The following is a 25,339-nucleotide window of genomic DNA, read 5'->3' on the forward strand; positions in this document are numbered from 1 at the left end:
CTGCATGATACTGCAAATACTGTATGATTTTCCCATGTTAAAGTATGGCAGTTTTGACCTACCAAACTTTAACGAAGGTTGAGGTATTTAACACGTCCGATACCTATTGGACGCGTTAGCATACTACAAAGAAACTGAGAGGCATATTTACAGGGAGCATTTGCTGCTGTTACTTCATTATTTGTTACGCTCCCGTGATGCATTCTTTGCTCCATATTTACAAGGCTACGCATTAGTAACAATGCATCTGTTTTTATAAGCCTGCAGCAAAAAATACCTGTGCTAGAACCGGCTGTACCATACAGTTTATGATGTATGCAGGGAAGGCGTTCCCTCGTAAATTCTCAATCACAACTGACGCAGAGATACTTAGGAGTTTGGCGTTGTGTGACTCATATTTTAGATGTGTTGCTTTAAGCCTGGAATGCATTGAGATTCCCACAACTCCGTAAACCCAGCATACGAAATGACGTAGTGGCTGTGTAATAGAAATCTGACCAGCCAAAGTCACTTAACACACTGTATAAGTAACTAAAGCACATCTCCTCAACTAGTAAAAGGCTTACACATGTAACAATCATGTTGTAGGACCTCTTGGCCAACCTAGGCCCATGGCACCTAATATATTATGATACATTACAGCAATGTTATGTGACGCTGTGCACTTCATGTAACGGACGGGCCAGGAATGTCTTATATCCATATAGGAATGGGTCCTCAAGTCCAGCCAAGCATACTCCAAAGCACAACAGGCACGTACACACATAAGGTAGGTAACACATGAATTGCCACTTTATATTACAAGATATACTTGTATCCACTCACATTCAAATGGCACTCAATATGTCACACATACTAAGTGTTTCTGTTTCTTTACACAGTTAAAACATGTTCTACAAAAATACTTTTTCTATACAGTGTCTGTCCAAATTAGTACAGGGGGCAATAGTTTGAAATGTACCAATTTATTAGTTGTACGGATGGATCATAAAAGGCTGTCCAAGGCTTAAGTTCATGCTCTGGACTATATGACAGCTAAAACATAGCTTTGAGTGAAGCAATCCTTGGCCTTGTTCTGTAAACTGACCAGTTTGACCCCTTTGGGTCATCTGAATATTTGTGTTTTGGAAATTTCCTGTTGCATTTTTGTGATCTGGACAATCTCCAAGTGTGTTCACTTAATACAAGAACAGAGCACTGGATGTGGGAGATCCGGATTTTATTCCTATATTTTGCAACACTGGACCGAAGACAATGAAGACTCCAGTTGGATCAATTACTTACAATATTTTTTCATTTATTACGAGACAGATAAACATTTTAAAAAGTGAATTTGATTTAATCAGAAGCATACTGTTTAACTAGTTTAAATAATATCACTAAACAGTGTCAATACTTATCTCATTGATCCAGAGTATATTTAAACACTCTGGCTAGGTGGTTTAAGAAGCTCCTCTTCCTTCTCATGATTTAGGGAGTAGAAAGAGCACTTTACCCAAGTCTGGTGGTAATAATATGCTATGGCAGTGATCAGTGATTTGAAGCTAGAATACATTATGTTAGAAAGCACGTCGTACCTGAAGGCATACTGTTGGCACACTGGTGGGTTGTCGTTGAGATCCCCAACTATGAAGGTTAGGAGAATTTTGTTGCTATGTAGCGCAACAGGGCTTTCCCGCACTCCAATCTCCAGGTTTATGTTAGGATGAAGCCTGAACGGATCCGCTTCACGGTCTATGGACATGGCAATCTGAATTACACCTGTGACTAAAAAGAAAGACATAAAAACACATATACTTTTTTTTAATTATACCTTTTTACCTTTTAGACGTGCATCTGCCCTGATTCTCATTATAAAAGCAATTTCAAAGGCAAATTTATAGATTGCATGCTTAGATTTTCAAGGAACAGCATTGCAAAACATGTACAAATGTGTGTCAAGAAAGCTTCCTACAAATATGGATGGCATGTCAAAAGGCACCAGCTATTTATTTAATCAAGATTGATTAGCAACCCTTACTCAAAATACATAAAACGATCAATGAAACGTAAACAGTGTAATTTACTGACAGTGAACTACTATTAAAGATTACATAGTGCACCATGGATTAAAAAACCACACCAAAGCAGCAAGTCTTTTTTTCTATAACTAATCCTGTGTATCAAGAATCGTAATGGAGTTGGGAATTATTTTTCTCATTTTTCGAAGAGACCTCTATCGGGTGATTACATTTCCTCAGTCCACAAATGTTCCCAGTGGTCCAATTTTGGACAGATTTTACGTTAGAAAGTTGTTGCCCTGAGATGTCAATTCAAGATGTTCTACAATTTTGTGACCATGACAACACATGCATGAGGGTTTCACCATGGTTGCCCTCGAGGACCATAGCAAATAGGGCAAAGATCTAGTCCCTGTATTTACTAGTGGTTTGGATGATGGGGAGTCATCAAAGATGACTGTCATTAAACATGACCTCCATTTTTGCAACCAAGTAGACTGATAAGGATTGTTATCTGTTTGTGGAGGCTAGTAAAAAAAAAAAGTAGATGGATTGATGCAGCGATTGTACAAGAACATCTAAAGAAACTTAATAGAAGTGTTACAAGCATGGAGTCGACACTGGAAACTGCCATCATGAATTACTCAGCATAGAAGAAATATGGGCAGCGTAAAGAAGAGAGGAGATAGGGAAGAACCTTGGGTAATAATACAACCATTGGTAGGTCTGAAAATCTAGCCTTTGGGACCTACTGGTTTTGTCAAATGTCTTTAGCCACATTGCACAGTATGCCCGATGCCTGGTTAAAGAATAAAAAAAAAAAACTTTTGACATGGCTACAGCATAACTTTCTAGACACGTGCACCACAGCTGCTTTTTTTAGAGTTGAGTCTGCGAGTGCATGCGCTAGTGTATGGATCTCGCTTGTAAGACACTTTTGTACACAAAAAGGGTGTAGAGCCCACCTATCGCTTACCATTTGTTCGCCTTGGTGTCCCTCTTCTTTTCAGCCTACTTAATGGCCAGCGCTAGGCGAACATCAGTTCCAATCATTTCACTGGTGCACGGACAAAGCACAGATTGATTCTAGTTAATCTGTGCCCATCTGCTGCTCCCAACGTGATAAAGTTACTATTTTTCCCCATCCCGCTCTGCCTGCCTGTTGCTCTGTCCAAAACGCTTGCATTTTTTTCTTTTCTTTTTTTTGCACTAGTTTTTTCTAGCCTGCCTATAAGTGCACACAGGCACAAATTACAATTTGCTTCTTCTTGAAGGGTTCTCTCATACTTTCTTGGTCTAAGAGCCTCATCTACAAAGATTTTTCATAAGGCAGCACCTCAAGTCTTTTTGTTGCACTGACCTATGCCAAATCGAAAGGGCAGGAATTAATGTATCTACGAGCATTCCTGTCCTTTCCTCCTGCACTGGCACTCAATTTGGTGCCTAGTGTCAATGCAGGCACCCTTGCACCATAGTGAAAGTGTGTTGGTTGTTGACAAGATTGTTTCTGTGCAGGAAGGGACACAGTCCTGCACAAAAACAATCCATGGAGACGATTGCTTATTCTATGTGTGAAGCAAAATGCAGAAAAAACAAGGAGAAATTAAGACATTGTTCCTTGCTACACATGCTCTGGGGAGGTGTAAGGTCTTGGTGCTGCCCCAGGCTTACGTGTCTTTGTAAATCTGTTACAGCATCAGAATCCATGGGTGTTGCATAGGAACATCCACTGCAACACCCATGGAACGCCTTCTTGATGCAGAGTAAGCCAATGCAGTGCCTTGCGCTGCCTTGCCTTACCCCGTATCTATGACCCTATGCAAAGCCACGCAGAGATATGACTGAGAGGCTTGTGCCACCAAAACGTCTAAAAGCTGATGCTTCAGCAGCGCAGGCCTTTTGTAAATAATCCCCTTAGTTTACAGTCTCACTTTGACTCACTCAGTCTCACTGTCTCACTAATTCATGCAGTCTCACTCATTCTACTCTGACCCACTCTGACTCACTCAGTCCCACTCATTCTCACTATTTCTGAATTGTCCAGTCTTATTGTGTCTCACACACAGTAACACTCAGTTACGCTCACTGCCATTCTCCCTCCCTCACTCACATTCATTCTCATACATACTCGTCCTTACTGTCACTCATTCTCAATCACTCTTACTTATATCTTCACTGACATTCTCTCTCACTTTAACGTACACACATAGTCACACAGACATGCTCACAGGGCTGGAATTTCACCAGCTCCGAACAGTATATCTCATTGCTGGCATAGGCCCCTTCATGCACCTTTATCAGCAATCAAACAATGTCACTAGCTCCCTCACTTTGTTACTGGGCCTGAAGCTGGCCTGCATTTTTTGTTTATTTTACCAAGCGTGAATAAAAAATGGACCACAAAACAAGGAGGGTGTAGTGTAGCTCTGGAGCCGATACTGGTCGAGGGAAACCTACCCAACAAACCTAACCATCCACCTTTCACTTATTCACCCCCTTTCCTTCATCCATTCATCCATCCTTTCAATCATGCATCCATCATTTCACTCATCAATGCACCCTTTCAGTCCATCTGTACATCCTTTCACTCCATCCATCCATCATTCTTCCTTTGGCTCATCTATCCATCTATCATTTCACTCAGCCTTCCATCCTTACTCCCATCCATCCACCCTTCATTCCATCCATCCATCCATCCATCATCCATCCATTCATCCTATTTACCCTTTCACTCAGCCATCCATCCTTTCAGTCATTCATCCACCTATTCATCCATCCATCAATTCACCCTTTCACTCATTTATCCAACCATCCTTTCATCCAGAGATACATCTACCCTGTCTTTCACTCATCATCTATTGTTTTACTCATCCATCTTTACATACATTCTTTCTCTTATCCATCCATTCGCTCATCCATATTTTCACTCCATTCATCCATACACTCATTCATCAGTTTATCCTTCTACTCAACCACCCATCCATCCTTTCACTCATCATCCATCAACCCATCCTTTCACTCCATCTGTCCATCATTTATCCATCCATCCATCCACTCTCCCTTTCAGTCATACACCCTCTCTCCCTTTCACTCTTTCATTCTTACATCCATCATTTCACTCATTCATCTATGCATCAGTCCATCCACCATTTCATCCATCCATTCACCCATCCTTCCTTTCACTCGCTCACCCTCCTAAGTTAATTATGAGCCTTTGTCTGGCAAACTGCGGACAGAAGAGGCCCATCAAGAACCCCACCCTGCTTGTAGCTGCTAAAGCAGGGAGGGGGTGGGTGTGGTGGAAATGGGGCAGAGGAGGGTTACAATGCCCCTGATGCAGAAGCTTAACTGCACACTTACCCCCTGGTCCACTAGTGCAATTGTTGTCCTCAGCCGGTCCCTTCCCTGTCTTGGGCCCCTACAGACGAAATAAGGAGCACTCTGTTGTGCTCAGCTCCAAAACATTTTTTTCAAAGTGAAACCAAATTCAGTACTAAACACATGTTACTGCCAGAAGAGCAGCCCCCTGCACCCCTCCGGCAGCCTGATCCTCTGTGATGACCAACAAAGAGATGCCACCCACTCCCTCTTTGTCTCATCGAGCTGCCCCACCCCCAGGCATTGAAGTGAATGGAGCTTTACTAACTCCTCCCAGGGCCAGGGCTTATGCACCCTAAAAGCAACCGGATCGCTTGGTTTCTAATTCAGCACTCCCTCTCCTATGATGTCACTGCTGTAGCTTGTGCCTGCAGGTCATAGAAAGCCCCTCTCGGCAGGCGCTTGCGCAGTAGGATATCTTCAAACTTCACTAGTCTTCACCCAGGAGATTCAGCACACTGTCTCAGAGCAGTGATTTATTTTTTAGCTGCTCTGTGTTTATTTCCCTATTCTTGCCTCTCCCCTGAGGGTGGCAGGGCAATGCCCCTTTTGCCCATAAATAACAGTTGCCCCTAATAGTGGATCTGGTGGGGAGAAACGCATGGGTGAGAAAGCAAAGTCGAGGAGAAGCACATTGGTGAGAAAGAGATACACTGAGTTTGGTAGTGATGGGAAGAGAAGTACACAAAGAAGACAACTGGAAAACATGTCTGGTTCAGTGCTTAAAAGAAAAAAAATAGCGATTGAAAAACAAGCAGTTGAAGGACAGAAATAAAGCATCAGTGCTCCAGGTGAGTGACAAATGCAGACAAGGAAAGAAAGCCACATGATCTAGCAACTGTAGAAGCAAAAAATTGAGAGTCATTGTGATTTCACACCCTGATCAGCCGTCCGGATAAATTTCAGTTCCAAATCTTTTGGAGAATGGGGAAGCACAAGTTACCAACAAGTGCTGACAAGCTTATCATTAAAAATACACTTCAAGGATTCCTTGAGAAAGCAGTTGGTGCACTTGATAGGGAAATTGAGTCCGCAGAGAGGCGCCTTTCATTTATCTTCCCCGCCCAGGTGCCTCTTACTTTTCCCTGGATCATAGAATCATGTGGCGAGGCCCCAACTTTTATCCAATACACAACTAAGAGCGGTTCCTCACAGGTCTCTATTGTCCCTGAGGCACCTTTAATCGAATACGTCCCTATGGTGGCAGACCAGTTTATCAGTATGGACACTAGAGGAAAAAGGAAATGAGTCAATAAATGTATTAAGACCAAACGCCCTCAGACTGTGGTGAATACTTCCCTGTAAATGCCTCAACGGGGCATTGAGGATCGCTTCGAGGATATTTTGGAAAATGTTATTGGAAGGGTTACAGATAAACTGGAGAGGAAACTGAAACCAGTCACAGACCGATTAAGTGTCATTGAGGAGGCTTTGGGGAACCTTGTTAAGCCGCTGACTTGCACTTCTGATAAAGGCCTCACCCCACCCAATGCTGCCCTTGACAAATAATAACCTGAGATTTACCTTCGATTAGTCGTGAACGTGAGCCCCAGGTTCAGGGTACTGTAACCTAGGATTTTGTAAACTCGGTTGCTTTCCCAAATACAGATGCTCAGGGGGTCAGTCCGACTCTCTCTAAGGTTAATTGTGAGGAAAGGGAACAAGATGTTACAAAATATCGGGGTGATACTACAGAGCTAACAGGAGAGGAGGTACTAGCGAGACCGGCCTAAGATTGGACCACTGTGTGATTAATTTGCCACCAGAAGCAAGTCCCTCAGTAGCGGTGATAGTCAATGTAACCAGTTTGCCATCAAATACCACAAAATCTTTTGTGCAGTTGTAAAACAAGGTTCTTCACTGTTTGAATTATTATGCAAATCTCCTCCTCCGTTTACCTTCTACCATATTAATGGTGAGGAGGGTGGCATGGATGGGAGACTGTATAATTGCTCATTTTAGCTCAGCCAAAATTGTTAAACAACTTATTTCTAATTGTCAAAATGCTGGTAACAGGTCTAGGGGTCTGTTTCTGCAACCGCTCGAGGCATTTAACCCCCTGGCAGGTCCTGTTCAGGCAAGGAGCACGGTGACCTACCATATGTAGAGATACTGGAGTCTCCCTAGCTAGCCATTTAAATCCCCAGAAACAGGGCCTCTGCTCCCTGTTTCAGATTGATTGACACTGGGGGCTGAATGTTTCCTACACCAGATGGAGACCACAGGGGCTTTGGCCGCCGTACCCCTTATCTTCTAGATATAAGTATTCCCCCCAGGGGCTAATCCAAAAAGGAAAATGCCCCCCTTCTAATGAGCCCCAGGTTACCTATCTGGTGCCTCCAGTGAAACTCCCACCAGCGGGAACGTCATCCATAAATACAATGGCAACTACTTTGGACTTGCAGTCAGACAGTCGTGAACATTTGTCTGGAATCCTGAGTTGGACCATAGCGGGAATTGGGATGAAGCTTATTAACCCGTCTTGGGGAGATTTTATACACAAACATCAAATATGTATCTTCCATGAAACCTAGGATTTAAAACCCAAGAATAGGAGCTGCTTCAAAAGTTTCTGGGTCCCCGTTTGTGGGTCGGTAGGAGGGAGGGCCTCGGGAGGTTTATTAATATGGTTAAGCAGATCACTTAAATGCACTGTGAATGAATTAGACCTGGGGTCAAATGATATACAGGGCCTTCTTCTCTCAACAATTAAAGAGGACTCCATACTGTTAATCACAATGTATAATAGAAGTGTGGGGAAAAGCAGCAAATCTGTGGAACTGCATAAACTGGGTAGTCTTCTTTCAGGTGTCAAAGGAGCCTACCCCTTTGTTGTACTGGGGGATTTTAGTGTTACCTTTGAGCCCTATTTGGTGACCCATGATTTATCCCAGGAAGAAGATAAAATATGGGGCATACCTGAATTGATCGCTCCCTTTAAGAGTAAGTTAACTAGGGCATCTTTGCAGGTAGTGGACATCACCCTGGCCGATAGGCTCCGAGCGTGTAATGGTCACTCACGCTCGGATGTCCAACTGGCCCCAACATTTACACAAGGGTAATATAACAGGCATATAGATGTCTGACATGGAGGAACTAGAGCATGAAGAGAGTGACCATGAACCCGTAATACTCTCTTTTCGTAAGCTTTTACCTTCCACTGCTACTCCCAATTCAGGGGGCTTTGATCAGCAACCTAAGCTGACTAACAACAGGAGAAACGTTAAGTGGGAAGCAGTAAAATGCTCTCCTTCCACAACTCTATGTTGTATCAGATACTTGCCAAGCATTTGAAATCTATGATCTTCCATTGGAGCGACCACAGGAGGATTATTAGAGAGCATTTGACTCTTTATGACTACCTTAGAACTTTATTTGTACTGGATGCTTCTGAAAAGACTAGGTCCAGTACAAATAATGGGTGGTTCACTAAAAGGTGCAGAGAAGACAAGAGCAATCTGCTAAAAGCTATTAAAGTAGGTAACAGAGGAGAGATTAGAACAACTAGAGCAGACTGTAGGAATGAATTGACCCAGGCTAAGAGAAAGTGGGAGGGGGAACGATTGGATTGCCTACTTGAAGCTGCTAGGAATAATGATCAAAGGCACTTCTGGGTGCTAGTTAGCGTCCGGGTGAATGGGTCTTACACTTTAGCTCCCTCTAATCTGTCATTAATGAGTCCCAATATGTAAACCCCAATTTTACTGGTACAGAGGCTACAATTACCCTTGAGTTTTCAATATCTGAAACCCTATTGTTAACTCACTTAAATTGGGGAAGGCCCCAGGCCTTGATAAAGTCCCAAGTGAATTATATAAATCCAATACAAGTATCCGGGTGTCTTACATCAACACTGTCTGCAACGTGGTTGCAGCTGATGCTCCGATTCCACCAACGAGTAAGGGGACTGAGATAGTGCCTATATTCAAAAGGGCAGCTCAAGCAATCTGTCCATCTTCTGGCCAATTAGTTTGCTTGATAACTTGCAGAAGATATTCTGTAAACAAATTGTAGACCGGCTTTTGGAGTGGATCGATGAGAGTGGTGCTATCTCAAATTTGCAGGCAGCATTCAGACCTTTGATCAGCACCATAGAACAAGTCTTTAGATTCTTACAGATTAATTGGAAGACTGGATATTGGTGTGGGAGATTTGTTTGTAGCTTTTATTGACCTTTGTGCGGCCTTCGATTTAATCCCAAGAAGGAAGCTATGGAGTACACTTCAATTGATGGGGGTCCCGCCAGAATTACTTGGCCTCATTTTCCGCCTTTATCAGGGAAACTTTGCAAGGATTAAATATGGTAACAAAGGTGAGTTAACCTACCCAATCAGGGTTAAGAGGGAGGCCTGCCAGGCATCCTGGCGCCTACACTTTCCTTTTTGTATATTAATAATTCCATAGGCCAATTAGTTGTGTTAATGACTCCCCCACATTGACAGGACAAAAAATACCAGGGCTGTTCTATGCTGGCGACACAGGTAAGACTAGAGCAGGTCTTCATGAATCTAGTGACTAGCATTTGTGCCTTTTGTAAGGACTTTGGGTTGGAGGTCAATTCAGTGAAGACAAAGCTGGTGATTTATACCAGGAGGAGAAAGCTGAATGGCAAGGTTACTCTGAATACTGAGAGCATAGAGAGGGTCACTGAATTCAATTACCTGCGTGTTAGATTAGCGGACTCGGGCTCAGGGGGGCCCATAAATAATCAAAGCTTGCATGTCAGTAGCTATAGAGGTGCTGCGATTGTCAAGATAGCCCTCCTGCAATTGATATATACAAAATGCAGGCGAGGGGAGCAGCTTTATAGGGGGCTGAGATGTGGTGGCAGAATAATCTGAGTGTAGTTGGTTTAATGGAAAATTATTTCCTTATGAATGTTACTGGGTTGGGGAGAGGCACCCCCTTGCTGCCCCTTAGATTTGGCCTTGGTATTATTCCTATAATGGATCTGGCAATTTTAAGAACTTTGCTATACTGGATCCGTATATGTTCAACAGACGAACTGCAAAAAGATAGGGCTGGCCTTAGTGATGTACTGGGGCAGGCACAAGCAGTCCTGAAGATTGGTTGGCTGAGGAACCTGAGGAACAGATGGGCAGTTCTAGGCCTTTTAGAATTCTGGGTCACTCCTGAAGTAATATCGCAGAATATTATGTCGATTGTAAAGCAGACATTTTGGAAGAGGGTTTCTTCTCAGATTGTCCAGACTAGTGATAGAGGATGATTGACTAATGGCTTCCTTCAATTTGAACATGAGCCCTCGTCCAAGCCTTTTTTGCACACTATTAGACCAATGCGAACCCAATCCCTGCTCCTACAGTTCAGGTATGGCACTTTGTCTATAGCTACCTTCACTGCTCATTGGGCCTTTCCTGGAGAGGGTGCTAAAAAATGTACATTTTATAGTATTGCTGAAGAAAGAGGTGAGCATTTGTTTTTTTTGCCCCAGGTACATTGTGTAAAGGCATAGGTGATTGTTCAATCTCTCCATATCTGATAGAGTTACTGCTCTAAGGATATGCAAGAGTGATTCTTCAACACTGATAGCAGCAGCTGTCTCTAAATGTTTGTTTGCAGCTTGGACTATTAGGTAGCAAGAACTCCTGTTAATAAATTGAAGTTTTCAGGGGTATATGAGTATTACAATGATAGGCTGCCAAAAGCTAACTGCACAGGGAGTTTTACATATATTTTGCATTTTAAAGCTTTTTAACTTTGCATATTTTTATTCTATTCTCTTTTAGACCTTTTTAAGAAGGTTTTTTAATAAACTGTTATTGGATTGCTGATAATGGTTTGTATTGTGATGTATGGTGGTGAAATTATCCATTTCGAGCAGCCAATAAACTTGAAACATGAAATTGAATGAATGAATAACAGACCAATTAATAAAGAGGCTGGCAAATAATTTTAGTAAAGTTACAAGGTCTCTTTAATGCCAGACCTAGGTATTGAAAAGGTTAGTGTCTTTAATAAGTGGTGCTGAATTGTCCAGAGAGCATCTTCTGACAAGGATTCCAGGAAATGTCTTTTGTTTCACTGAAGTACCAAGAAAGATATTAGACACAGTGCAACAGAATTATTTCTTCTTGCACCTGCCAGACAAGTCTCTCAAATATGACGAGGGGCTGCGTACAGTGACGTAACGTAAAATGAAGGGGCTCCCCTGCGGAATGTGAAGAGGGACTCTTGAATCTCTCAAATCTCACAGATATTCAATGGCCTTGTGAGGAATGGGGACATCTAAAGGGTTTAGAGGCCCCTGAATGGGTGTCCCGCACTCTTCAGTGCTGGGGCTGCAGGGGCCTGTGTTACGCCCCTGGGAACATAGTGTATCCCAACCTGCAGACTTTACCATGTCCTGGAGCTTTGAAGTGGGGTTTCTAACATAGGTGTGATCATTTGGTGATTATAGATTATGTATTGCAGTTGATTGCGCAGTTGAGCCCAATGAACATAGCAGAACGAACAATAAAAGGGCGCTCCTGCTCAACAGTCACTCCATACTACTGGCAAGCGAGGAAAACAAAGTGGCAACATTGTGGAACAAAATGTGAGCGTTTTTATTAGATAGAAAAATGATCAGAGAACAAAGGTATACAAGCGGACTCTGAATGACACGCTGGAAACTTTAGCATAATTCCAGGGTGACAGATAACAGGCTGCACATTTCTTAGCACACATGCATTCAATCTGGGTGAAAGGCTTTGATCAGAATCTGGTAATTGACCAGACATGGGATTTAAAAAAAAAAATAGAATGATAGATAGGTAACTATGAGTTACGGGGATGTTTTTCACGGAGGATTTCTGAGTGACATCAAATAGACAATGATAACGAAGCTCGAGTTGTCTATGATGTTACGCAGAACCTGAAGGTGAAAAATATCCCAGTGGCTCAGTTACCTTTCTATAATTGTATGTTATGTATTACCCACAAAAACATCTGCCCCTGCACATAACTGCTAGGCTGAGACACAGGAATAACTGGGAGCCATAAACCTTGCCTCTCCTCTTTGTACCAAATGTGAAAAAAGTACTTTACTTGCCATCCTTAACCAACCACCACCAGCTTTCTTGCTTACCTTCCTCCTCCTGCAGCTGTGCTTTCCGCTGTAAGTCAAAACAGACAAGCAGTGCTGTGCTGACAGACTTTCAGAGTGGCCTGTCAGCCTGGGCTGGTAGCAGTGGCATAACATTAGTCCCTGCAGCCCATGCCCTGTGGGGTCCGCCCAAGCTCCAGGGGGGCCCCTCAGCAGCATGCAGTGACACAATGCGCACTGGCCGGCATTGTGCACGGACGGCGGGCTCCTGGCCTGAGAGCTCCTAATTGGGTGGTGGGACTGGGACCTTCATGTACTTTGCCGGAGGGGGGGGGGGGGGGGTTGGGGGGGGCTCAAGTTTCGTTTCATCACTGGCTGGTAGGCTTTTATGATGAAGGAACTGTGGGTAATGTGTTTTGTTATCAACTGTTGCTATGTTACAACGGAGAATTATCAGATTTAGAATCTGGTTTAAACAATAGAGCACAATCAAGGGCTGTTCGAGTACAGCCTCTGCCGGGGTAGGTGGTTTGATCCCAGGGTGCACTGTCACTTTTCACCCTGCTCATGGGAAACTTCACTGAGTAAACACAGATAAAGTTTTGCCATCTAATTTTCACCCAAATTAGGGTTGTGTAATCCACCTCTGGTGTCTTAGTGGACTTAATTTTTTTAAATCACAACCAGAATACATTCAGTAGATGACTCTTCTCAACAAGGACAGTGTTTTTAGTCCTATGCTTTCTTCTAAAAATGTATTGCATTCTAGGAGTTGTAATGTTGGTTCCATTCAGTTGCACTAAAATGGTGATTTGTAAAAGCGAACCATTTGACAGGAACATCGTGTCCTTGATGACATGGGGCCATCAGGTAAAAAAATAAATACAGGAATACCATGGAAACCTCACTGTATGTGTAATAGAAATCTGAAGGATCCGTGCTTTATTCCAGAAAGGCCAGTGCCTGTGCAAGGATTGCTACTAAGGAACCTCACACCTTTAGCGAGCCCTGACATTTAAGCCAACATCACTATGCATTCTGGGAATTGAAGGGCCATATTTACAAGAAATTAAGCATCACTGCATTGCAGCAGCAATGCATCAAAAATTACTTACGATGCGCAGGAATCGGTTACAATGTCATGGATGTGCCATATTTACAATATGGGGCACCATGGTGCAAGGACCCAAGGTGCATCAGAAATTCTGAAGCATATGTGGGAACTTTACCATAACAATGCCACCCAGAAAGTGGTGCATCCCTGAAGTTGGCCTCACAACTGACTCAACTTCAGCGATGCGTCAAAATGTAGAGGTGCTGTATCAGTTTGAAAAGTAGCCTAATCTTTTAGGACCAATGTAAAAAACTGTAAAATGGTGGAATATCACCATCTACACTTTTACGTTGGTCCTGGAACAAAGATGGTATGCATGCAGTATGGCTATGTGTCACGTTACAGTGGGCATGGTGTACTCATGTGTATGTCGAGACCTGCCTATGTGTGACACAGTTAGTGACAGTGTAATGTAAGTAAATACAAGTATATTTTGGAATGTGAAGTGGAAATACATGTATTACTTACCTTATGTGTCTACTTACCTGTTGTCCTTTTGGAGTACGCGGACCTGTACTTGGTGACCCCCTTCCTACATGGAGAAGTGACAATTCAGGCCTCTGCCTTGCAAAACGTACACGTCACATTGCCTTGCTGCAGAGGATGACAGAATCATCGGTGCCGTGGTCCCAGCTTGATCAAGGGGTTCTACAACATGTTTCTCACATGTGTAGACCCACTACTAGTAGAGTAGAAGTGACATATACACATATTCCAGTGTGTAAAGTGACTTCAGCAGATCACATTCCTATTGTAAAGCCAATGCATAATTTTTTACACCTGGGTTAAGGAGGTGTAGGAATTTTGCGAATTTTAGACTCTGCTTGTCATTTGCCAATGTTGTGTCACTTCCCTGAAAACTTGTAAATATGGATGCAGCAGTTCTTCGAGAGATTGTACGAAGGAATGCGCACCATGCATATATTAATTCTAAGGTGATGCAGGAGATTCCGACAAAGAAAAAAAACTGATGCATCATAACGACAAGTAACGCATCTGCCTAGATGCGTCACTTTGCAAATATGGAGCAAAGAAAGTGCCACCGGTGTGTAAAAAAAAATATATGTACACACCAGTGGGGCGAACTCCTTGTAAATATGGGCCGAAGTTTTTAATTTCCTGATATAAGCAGGAGATTACAATTTCTAACAAGCACTGAGCGGCTGTAAAAAGTCAAGACTGACTGAATGAAGTGTGATACATTCTACAAGGATATTTAGCAGCTTAGCAGCCAGGCTGGTAAATATGTAGTCATGCCTGGAAGCTTATCTATGGGCCTGCTCACAGTATAAATCTGGGAAACTCCTGTGCCCTGCTGAGACCATGTAAGTACAGCAGGACTCGGAAGGGTAAATCAAATGCTAGACTCTGACATGGCTGAAGTGAAACAAGGAAAGTTCTGTCAGACCAGTATGTATGTAATGCAGTGGGACAGAGTCATGTCAGGCTGTACCCGGGATTTATGGGATTGGTAGAACAGTTCACAGAAAGGGTCGCTAAAAGGTCAGTGGGGTTAGGACAGTCGGCCAGTCACATATTATGACCTTGATAGAACCTGGAGAATGCTTGACAGTCCAGGGTCTCTTCCCTGGGGCACAGTCAGTCATTCCCAGCTCATTTAGGGAGGTAGTGAAATTGAAATCGGATGAATTCTCGCCTGCCAAAGGACTCTAAAAGGTAAGCAGGATGGGGCACAGTCGGTCACGTGTCTGTAAAAAAAACTTTATGCTTGACTGGATCTCCCTTAATCTCACAGACTTTCTAAAAGCAATGGCCAGTCAGAATTTCTTCAGATTTTTCTGAAATTGTTTATGTCATTGACTTGTTGATTCTGATATGATGGCACTTCGCAGCTTTCATGATATAGTTTGAGGAGCTTTGTAAAAAGATATATTTTTAATCAGGTTGTTGATGAGCACACAGCATTGGAATTTTCATTAACTTCTTCAACTTGCAATGTTGTTTTCCTTTAACTAGCAAGGGCTTCAGGAGTGAAATCAAAAAGAACAAGAATATTTTACCTTCTGGCGCCTGGTTAAGACGCATACCGGAAAGGAAGAGAAAACTTGTGTAAAATAGACGACTTCAGGTGAAAACATTTGACACATATTCTCGGCTCCCTATTTAAAACGCGAAGAACCATATCTGAGCAGTTTGTATTTCAGTGAAAACTTTACCCAGGGTAAATTCTAAGATCAAAAATGAATGCCACTATTATTGAAACCCAGAATGGCTTATCTTTGTCTTTTCATCTTTTTCTTTGATCTTCTTTTACTTGAAGTGGCGCCTTTGGTTCCCTGCTTACAACCCCTACAACTGCATCCATCCCCTATAGAGGTGGAAAGCAGAGCTATGTGGTGAAAAATGCCTGAGTCTGGAGCAGCGGAAGGACAATAATATAGCAATTAAACAGTACTTGCTCCATGCTCCTCGGAGAGGAAAACCAGAGCGGGAAGTGAAACCAGCACATGCTGAAAATTGAAAAGCAAGAAAGTGAGACACCATAGTGAAGCCAGTGAACGGTATGCATCGGGCAGGCTCCAAGCCCCTTTTAGTTAACAAAATGTCTTGTAAGCATCAGAGCATGCGCTGTCCAACGCACGATCCAAAAAAGCAGGTGATGAGACAAAGTTGGCTAATTTTACTTGCTGGCACTTTTCGGAGCAAAAGTATCTAGCCCAATATAGCGACCTCCTTGAATTCCTATTTTAGGGTCGTCGTGATGCTGCACAATTTTGTGATCCTCGGGGTCAAAAGTGAGTAAAGGTTCCAGCAATTCCAATGCAGCTGGCCTGCCTCTCTCCTTACTATCCAGTAATTGGCTTCAGAAAGCCATAATCAGACACGCAACGCCCATTGGGCTAAAGGGGCTTCAGCCACGCCCATCGTGTGCCATGGCCCAGGCTGCAGCTCATGGATGCGTGCCTCAGGTAGTGCCCAGGGAGAGCACTGTTTGGGAAACATTTTCTTGTCCTTAGAAAGACATGCACAACTTCTGGGGTGCCGGAAAGTGTCTTCACAGAAGGGGTGGAGGTCACCAGTGGTTCTAAGTCATGGACCTTATGGTGGGGGCTCTGGCTGGGCAAGATCATGTGCTTTAACATTCCTCATTGTTTTGAAAGAGGACGATTGCTCATCAACAACCGATGACTGAGGCAGCATCTGCAATTGAAGGCAATCAATGCCCTGTTCCTAACCGTTAGCCTAAGTACAGCCAAACAAAAAGGTGAAAATCACAAATTATATTGTATGTAATTACATTTATATAAAGCTTACTACGCATGACAAGGGGTTGCAAGTTCTATATGAAAGCATAAAAGGGGAAGAAAGTTTATTTTTTTCTTTTTAGGTCGATCACGCAAGCACTCTGACGTGTTGTAATCTGTCTGTGGGCTTTTAACCACGCCCACCGCAGGCTCACTGTCACTCATTCATGGGCTTGCCTTTCAAAACTCCTTTGTTATCTTTGGTAAATGCTTTACGTTTGTCCCTCCTTGGGGCAGTTTTGTTACCACGTTGGCCATCAACGCTGTTACATGGATAATTGCATGTTTGCCGATATGTTTGACTGCGAGCAAACATCTTTTCTCTTTTGTGTCTCTCCTTTGTGCTCACGCTCAAGGCGGCCGTGACGCTTTGAACTGACTTGCTTATGTCAACTGTTTTACTTTTCACTTCCAATGTATGTGGCAAGAAAAGTCCATTTAGGAATTTACAACGCTAATAGCTCTAAAAACACGAGGCCCATTACATTGCAAATGGTGTTTTAAATATAGTTGCATTAAAATGATTTAGGGCCTGATTACAACTTTGGAGGACGGTGTTAATCCGTCCCAAATGTGATGGAAATACCACCTACCGTATTACGAGTTCCATAGGATATAATGGACTCGTAATACGGTAGGTGGTATATCCATGACATTTGGGACGGATTAACACCGCCCTCCAAAGTTGTAATCAGGCCCTTAGGGGGTGATTCTAACACGCCGCCCGCCAATGTTCCCCCTCCAAAATACCGCTCCGCGGTCAAAAGACCGCTGAGGGTATTTTGGGATTTGCCCTGGGCTGGCGGGCGGCCGCCAAAAGGCCGCCCGCCAGCCCAGGGCAAAATCGACCTTCCCACGAGGACGCCGGCTCCGAATGGAGCCGGCGTAGTGGGAAGGTGCGACGGGTGCAGTTGCACCCGTCGCGTATTTCAGTGTCTGCGTTGCCGCCAGGAACAGGATGGCGGTAGGGGGTGTCAGAATCCCCAAGGCGGCGCAGCATGCTGCGCCGCCTTGGAGGATTCTGACGGGCAGCGGAAAACCGGCGGGAGACCGCCGGTTTTCCTGCACTGACCGCGGCCAAAGCGCCGCGGTCAGAATGCCCTGCGGGGCACCGCCGGCCTGTCGGCGGTGCTCCCGCCTACCCTGGCCCCGGCGGTCAGAATCACCCCCTTAGTGTCCATTAGGTAGTCCAGAATTTTTACCAACAACATATTGCATTTGGTTCTGTGTGTGGGGGTTGGGGTTGGATTAAGGTACTTGTGGCCTTGCTTCAAAAAATTCCAATACTGGCTAAACACTAAGGGGCAGATTAAATACTCTTTCATGCAACACAGAAAGATAACTTGCTGCTCTGCATTGCGTGAAAGGGAGATAGCAGAAATGTGCCACATTTACAAAGCTATGGCACATTTCTACTGTCTCCTAGCGCTCAAGCACTTGTGGCTGTCTGGCACCAACACAAGCACACTTGTGCCATTGGGCAGGGTTCCTGTGTTACGGGCAAGATTGTATTTGTGCAAGATTAGATACCTTCCTGGACAAAAACAATCCTTAAAAGCATTTTCCTCTTTGCATGTGCGCTGCAGAATGCAAAACACAAAAACAAAGAAGAACTAAAGAGGAAAAATAAAGATATTTCTCCTCGTTAAGCCTTGGTCAGGGAGGCGCACCATTATGGCACAATCCCAGTTTACAGACATTTGTAAATCTAGGATCCTGTTAAAATCTGTGGATGAATGTGTGGGATTTCCCATATTCGACACATGGAACATGTCACTTTGGATTTACTAAACCACACAGAGCCACGTAAGGTGTCTTTGTCTGGCTTACTAAATGCCACTAAAGGACTGGTGTTGCTTAGAGACGACGTGTGTCATGCAAGGGCTACACAAGTCCATAGAAAACCTGTTAGTAAGAGTGTGCAAAGTTGCTAGAAATTGGGTCTGTAGTTCGCAGAGGTATGCACCCTGTCCAAGTAGGGACTACAATCCTAGTCAGGGTAAGTCACAACACAATCCAAATGATCCTGTGGTCAGCTTCTGGTAGCTTGGCACAGAGCAGGCAGGCTTAACTTTGAAGGCAAAGTGTAAAGTATTTGTTCAATAACTCATACAGAAACACAATGAAAACCCCACAAAAAGTACTCCACACCACTTTAGGAAAATAGATAATATCTATCTGAATAAAATAAGATAAAAACAACAAAAATCTAATATGCATATGCCGAGTTATCACTTTTTAAAGGATCAAATGAGTCTCAATCCTTCAGAATCAGTGATTATATCCTTGTAACACACAGTACCTGGGATGTATCAAAAATAACGACACATGGGGCCTCAGAGGAGAAGATGTGTTAAAAAATAAGGTGCTGCATTGGATTATCCAGTGCAGCACATACGATCAATCTATCAAGGTTGATAAAGTGCAGCTACTCACCCGTCAGTGTCTCAAGGCACTGGGGCCGGGGGGTGTAGCGTGTACCGGAGGTGGATTAAAAAAGCCATGTCTTCAGTTCATTTGTGAAGCTGGGGAGGGAGGTGGTTTGTCTGATGTAGATGGGTAGGGCATTCCAGGCGGTGGTTGCGAGGCAGGAGAAGGATCGTCCTCCTGTTCTGGTTTTCTTGATGCGGGGTACTTCTGCGAGAGAGAGCCGGGCTGAGTGTAGGGTCCTGTGGGGCACATAGAAGTTGAGTCACTGGTTAAGGTAGGCAGGTCCGGTTATGTGGAGGGCTTTGTGTGTGTAGGTGAGGATTTTGAAAGTGACTCTTTTCTCAATGGGGAGCCAGTACAGTGTGCATAGGTGTTGTGATATGTGGCAGGGTCGGGGTAGGTCGAGGATCAATCTGGCGGCGGCGTTCTGAATGTTTTGCAATTTGCGGGTGAGTTTTTTGTTAATTCTGGCATAGAGTACGTTTCCGTAGTCAAGTCTACTGGTGATGAGGGCATGTGTGACGGTCTTTCTATGCTTGAGGGGGATCCATTTGAAGGTCTTGCGTAGGAGGCTGAGGGTGCGGAAGCAGGTGGAGGTGACTGAGTTGATCTGATGGTTCATGCTGAGGTCAGGGTCCAGTATGATTCCGAGGTTGCGGGCTTGGCTGGCGGGGGTGGGTGGGTTTCCGAGGTTGGGTGGCCACCAGGAGTCGCTTCATGCATTGGGTTGAGGGCCCAGGATGAGAACCTCGGTCTTGTTTGTGTTGAGTTGAAGGCAGCTATCTCTCATCCAGCTAGCAACTGCTTTTATGTCCTCATGGAAGTTGTGTCTGGCCTTGTCTGGTTCGTTGGAGAGGGAGACAATGTGTTGTTTCTTTCGATGCTAAAATGTGATGCACCGATTTCCAGGAGCACAGCCTTGGTTTCTCTCTGCAATGCGGGGATATTTTGACACCGAGGGATGATGTGCTGAAAATCCTTGACACGCTGAAAGAAGGAGCAGGCGTTGCGTCGATCCAGTAGGTGGTGCCGCCACTCTTTCCACCGCAAGGCAGGCGCTGCGTCAATTTCTGCAGGCGTTGCGGCGATTTTCCGACACATGGGGATTTTCTCTGTGGCCCTTAGACTTCAGAACAGAAGGCAAGCTCCATCCAAACCCTTGGAGAGCACTTGTGGGGAAGGCAAAGTTCTTCCAGCAGAGTCAGAGGCCAGCAGGCAGCAGGGCAACAAGCAGGGCAGCAGTCCTTCTCAGCAAAGCAGTCACAATGAGTCCTTTGGGAAGACAGGCAATTCCCCTAACAGAGTCCAGGTGTAGATCCAGAAGTGACTGATTTGAGATCCAGTCTAGATATCCGGAAGGGCCTTAGAAGTGGGGGTAACTTCAAAGAGTGGTTTTGAGGTGCACAAGTTCCCCTTTTAGCCCAGCCCTGTCTGCCAGGATCCCTGTGGAAGTTATCAGTCCTTTGTGTGAGGGAAGTATAAGAGAGAGCCCCTCCACCCTTCCTGCCCAGGGAGACCCACTCAGTATGCAGATGAATGCAGATGTGACTGAGTGTCCAGTGTTTATGGCTATGAGTGGAATGCACAAGGGGACCTGTCAACCAGCACAGACCAGACATTGATTGGAGACAGGCTGTAAGGCACAGGTGGCAGTAAGTGCAGAGAAATGCTCACTTTCTAAAAGTGGTATTTCTAAAATAGTAATATTAAATACAACTTCACCAGTAACCAGGATTTTCTGTTACCATTCTGTCCATGCTAAACATGACTGTTCTACTCCTTCCAGATCAGAATCTACCACTTAAACGTATATGAGGGCAGTTGTAATGCTGATCTATGAAAGGAGCAGGCCTCACAGTAGTGTAAAACAAACTTGTGAGTTTTTCACTATCAGGTCATGTAAAACACATAAGCAGATGTCCTGCCTTTTACTTGCATAGCACCCTACCCTATGGGATACCCAGGTCCTACCTAATGGATGACTTTTATGTAGAAAAAGGGGAGTTTAAGGCTGCTTGGCAAGTAGTTTTAAATGGCAAGAAGAAATGGGAGTGAAACTGCACACACAGGCCTTGCAATGGCAGGCCTGAGGCATGGTTAGGAGGCTACTTGTGTGGGTGGCACAATCAGTGCTGCATGCCCACTAGTAGCATTAAATTTACAGGCCCTGGGCACCTCTAGTGCACTTTACTAGGGACTTACATGTAAATTAAATATGCCAATTGGGTAAGAACCAATGTTACCATGTTTAGAGGCGAGAGCACATGCACTTCTGTACCGGTCAGCAGTGGTAAAGTGAACAGTGTCCTAAAACTAGCAAAAACAGGGTCAGAAAAATGGAGGGAGGCAGGCAAAAAGTTGGGGGATGACCACCCTAAGGCTATCACGTCTAACAAAAGTGATATTGTCAAATAGGGGTCTGGGCAGCAGATAGTTTGTTTCGGTAATTAATGCTAGGTGGCACCAGCACTTATCAGTAGGGGAAGGGATTTTGAAAAGGTGGTTCCTCAGAACTGGCTGCCTGCTCTATCCCAGAAGAAAGTTTAGCTATGGTCCATCAGGCAGTATTTGCATCTGAGTGATGGCTCGACAATAACGTCATGTCACACTGTTACTTTAACAGTCATGCATTTTACTCTAAGAGTCTGTTCACATGCAGCAGAGGCGAGCCGTCCGTCATTGTGCTCCTCTACCTCATGATTGCTACATAGCTCAGGTTGGTAAAGCAGCACATGTGCACCACATTAGGACACAGGAGGTGTAATATTCCACTGCGTCTGTTTGCAGGCTGCTGGGACCTGACCTCTCACAGCCCACCTCACAAAACACTGGGTGTGCTTCTTGCTCTGGTTATTTGGTAGTTGAACTTATAATAGGCTGACTGAGAGATTCAGCATGTCATGTACATTGAATGCACCCACCAATGCTTTCTGTTGGAGCAGCATGGTGTGCATCAAACCGCACTGTGATTTTGTGGCTTAACTGTTGTGCCTCCGTACCATCTCTGCAAGTGGTAGTTGATGGTTGGAAAACATGGTGAAATATCCTGAAATCTCTGAAGCAGTCCCATTGAGTCCTGCTCTTACCACAAATGTAGGAAGCTGGCTCTTTATGTGATATGTCAAAATGGGATATATCTTGCAAAGAGTGCAGGGGTTCCCTTACTAGTGGGGACAATGGCTTCCTCTAGCAATCACAAGGTGCTCTCTTAGGGGGTAGTGTGGTCAAGCAGCCTTAGGCTTATCAGAGAGGAACATTTGCCATAGACACACAGTCAATAAATGAGACACACGACTCAAGAATGAGATTCACACCAATTTACAAAAATAACAAGTATTTCTATAAATGTTTAGGGCACTAGAATCAATATAATCAAGTGAGTATGTTTTGCAAGAAAAAAAAGTAGAGTTCAAAAGTCGACTGTGCAATTTTCACGTGCGGCAATGTTACCCTAGTAAGAGAAGATCAAATACTGCATTCAGGAATAACACAGCAACATACGAGGCCAATCTCCTGGACTTCAGGTAAGTATTGGGTACGTTTCAGGACCACATCAACAGGTCACACCGGGCAGTACTGGGGCGGCCGGGTCTAGAAGTGTAGTATTGCGTTGGGTGCCACATGTTACACAATGGGGATTGGTCCGGTCCAAAAGATGCTACAGGTGAGGACTGGGGATCCAGTCGGGAGAAATTAACAAGTGAGTTACAATCTTGAGATGTGCAGGGACAAGGGGACACCTGGGGTCCTCTTCTCCACAGTCCAGGGTGTACAGGTGTCTTGAGACATCAGGTTTTTCCCACCGGAGCACTCGCTGTTGAGGGGGCATGTGTGCAGAGGCTGCAGGCGAAATTGGAGGGTCGGCAGTGGACAAGTCCAAGGTGAGCTTTGTTTCTGGATGGCTGGGGAACCATGCTGGCATCATTGGTCCACTTCAGCTTGGGTTGTGCGGCATAGGTGAAGTGGTGCTTTCAGGTATTGTGTTTTTGGCAGTCCGGAGTCCTCAAAGTTTGTCTTGGAGTGCCTGCAAGATGAAGGGAAGCAGCTCTGCTGCTCCATGGTAGTTCCTGGGTCTTTGTTGAAGAAAAGGCAGTCCTTCCAGGCTTTGGAAGCACAAAAGCTGTAAGACGAGATGACTGGCACAATTCAGCGGGTGCAGCAGACAGGCTGGCAGGGCTGGGTCCAGGTCAGGTGCTTCTTCTTTTGCGTTTGTGGCTCTTCAGTGTACATCTTCATAGGTCAGCAGGAATCTGATCCTGTTGCCAGGGTCTCCTCTATATACTGCATTTAGGGGCATTTAGGGGCAATTCAGGGGATGTAGGGTAGCAGTCAATAGGCCACATAATCATGGGGTCACTACACCCCATATGACCACAGGGCATAACCCTATCCCAGAGTTCCTAAAGCTGCCAACACCAAGATGGCAGATTTCTGAATTCTATGTCCACATCAGGCAATGCTCCTAAGGGGTGGGACTGACCTCAGAGGTTGACACACCTCTCTGAATACTAAATGTCCTGCCTGCTATGGTGCCAAATGGGCCCTGGGGCAGGGGGGTCGGCAACTCTCCTTTGAGTAAAGTCCGAACTGCATACCAAGGGCTTCTTTGAAGCCCTATGCCTTGGAATGCAGATTTGCAGGTCATCCAGTTGGGTGGGGTGTGCAAGCACCACTCCCAGAGCAGGCTTTGTTTCTGACTGCCCGAGAGGAAAGGCTCTCACCCTTGGGGGTCAGAATTGTGTCTGGTGGTGGCAGACTGTCAAAAATTAGACAATCTGCAGACTGGTAATTGGTAAGTTTTTAGGAGACACTTCTAAGGTGCACTCTTGGTGCCTGTATCAATAAATCCTCACTGACATCAGTGGGGGTTCATTAATACGAGATGTTTGATACCAAACATCCCTGTTTTCAGTGAAGCTATCATGTAGCTGAGGAACTCACAGTGCCCAGTGCATGTACTTAAAATGGCAGTTTGCTGGTGTCCCTGAGGGTGTCACAATACATGCTGCAGTCCTTGTGGACCCTCTTTGGTGCCCATACCCTAGGTACTAGGGGTACCATTTACTAGGGACTTACAGGGGGACAAAGGTATTGCCAATTGGGGAACAACTGCCCAGTTTTAGGGAAATCGACCTGGCACTGGGCACCTAGTTAGCAGGCGCCCAGTGCACTTTCAGTCAAAATTGCATCAAATATAAGGCAAAAAGTGGGGGTGACCATGTCAAAAAGGGGCACTTTCCTACAACAACCCCTGTTTTTTCATATCCTGGAGCCTGCTACTGTCACTTAGACTTACTTTCAGTGCCTGTATGTCTTAACGTTGCTATGTCCTGAGGTCATGCTCTTGTCACTGCAAGCAAGTGCTGCTGCTATCATATACTGTCAGCTCCTGCTGCTGTCATTCTGAATACTGTTGTCAGTGGACATGACTCATACTAGTGTACTGCTTCTTCAGGCCATCATGAACAATGCTGTCATTCACTAGTGATTAAGCTGTCAGTCCTTCTGCTATCCCCTCTCCGGGCTTGAATGCAGCAGGCAAACCCTAAATTGAGTGGATGGTGTAAAGAATAAGGCCTGTGAGAGCAGGTCAAATTCAAGGGTGCAGGCGGAGGGATTTGTCTGCTGAAGCAATCATGGTTGCTTCAGCAGACAAAAGATCTAAGCACTCCACTAGACTGCTAGCTATACCTTTGATCTTCCTGTGAGAGATCATTAGGCATCTATTCAGGCAGAGAAACATGAGCTTATCACTGGCTGGTGGTGTAGATGCTGTCCACCAGCTGGAGTGACAGGATCCCAGTGTGAGGGGGCAGCAGGTTAATGGTTATTCTCACACCTACCCACATTCGAGCTGTATGTCCAGGTCTCCCTTTGGTTATGTTCAAATCTCTCAATCTAATCCTGCACCAGTGTCTTGTGCTGTGGATGTTCACCCTAACAAGAGGTAATGTCATTTTTACACAGCTTTAGCTCCTTCATAAATATGACCGACAACATTATTTACAATAATGAATTTTTAGTGCAGCATGTGTACATTTATATTTTGGCATCTTTAGCCATCCCTCTTTTATTCGGACAAAAAGATAACGTGACTGAGTGCAAG

The 25,339-nt window shown here is 44.6% G+C and overlaps 1 protein-coding gene across 1 annotated transcript in view; it reads right to left on the reverse strand.

Annotated features, from left to right (window-relative positions):
• The window catches only part of CDHR3 (cadherin related family member 3), a 288,891-nt gene that overhangs the window by 169,494 nt on the left and 94,058 nt on the right, over positions 1–25,339 (reverse strand). The window contains exon 8 of the mRNA XM_069227573.1: positions 1,578–1,767. Within this exon, the coding sequence (XP_069083674.1) occupies positions 1,578–1,767 (190 nt within the window). The remainder of the gene's footprint in view (positions 1–1,577; positions 1,768–25,339) is intronic.

Source organism: Pleurodeles waltl, chromosome 4_1 (assembly GCF_031143425.1).
Source record: "Pleurodeles waltl isolate 20211129_DDA chromosome 4_1, aPleWal1.hap1.20221129, whole genome shotgun sequence".
NCBI lineage: Eukaryota > Metazoa > Chordata > Amphibia > Caudata > Salamandridae > Pleurodeles > Pleurodeles waltl.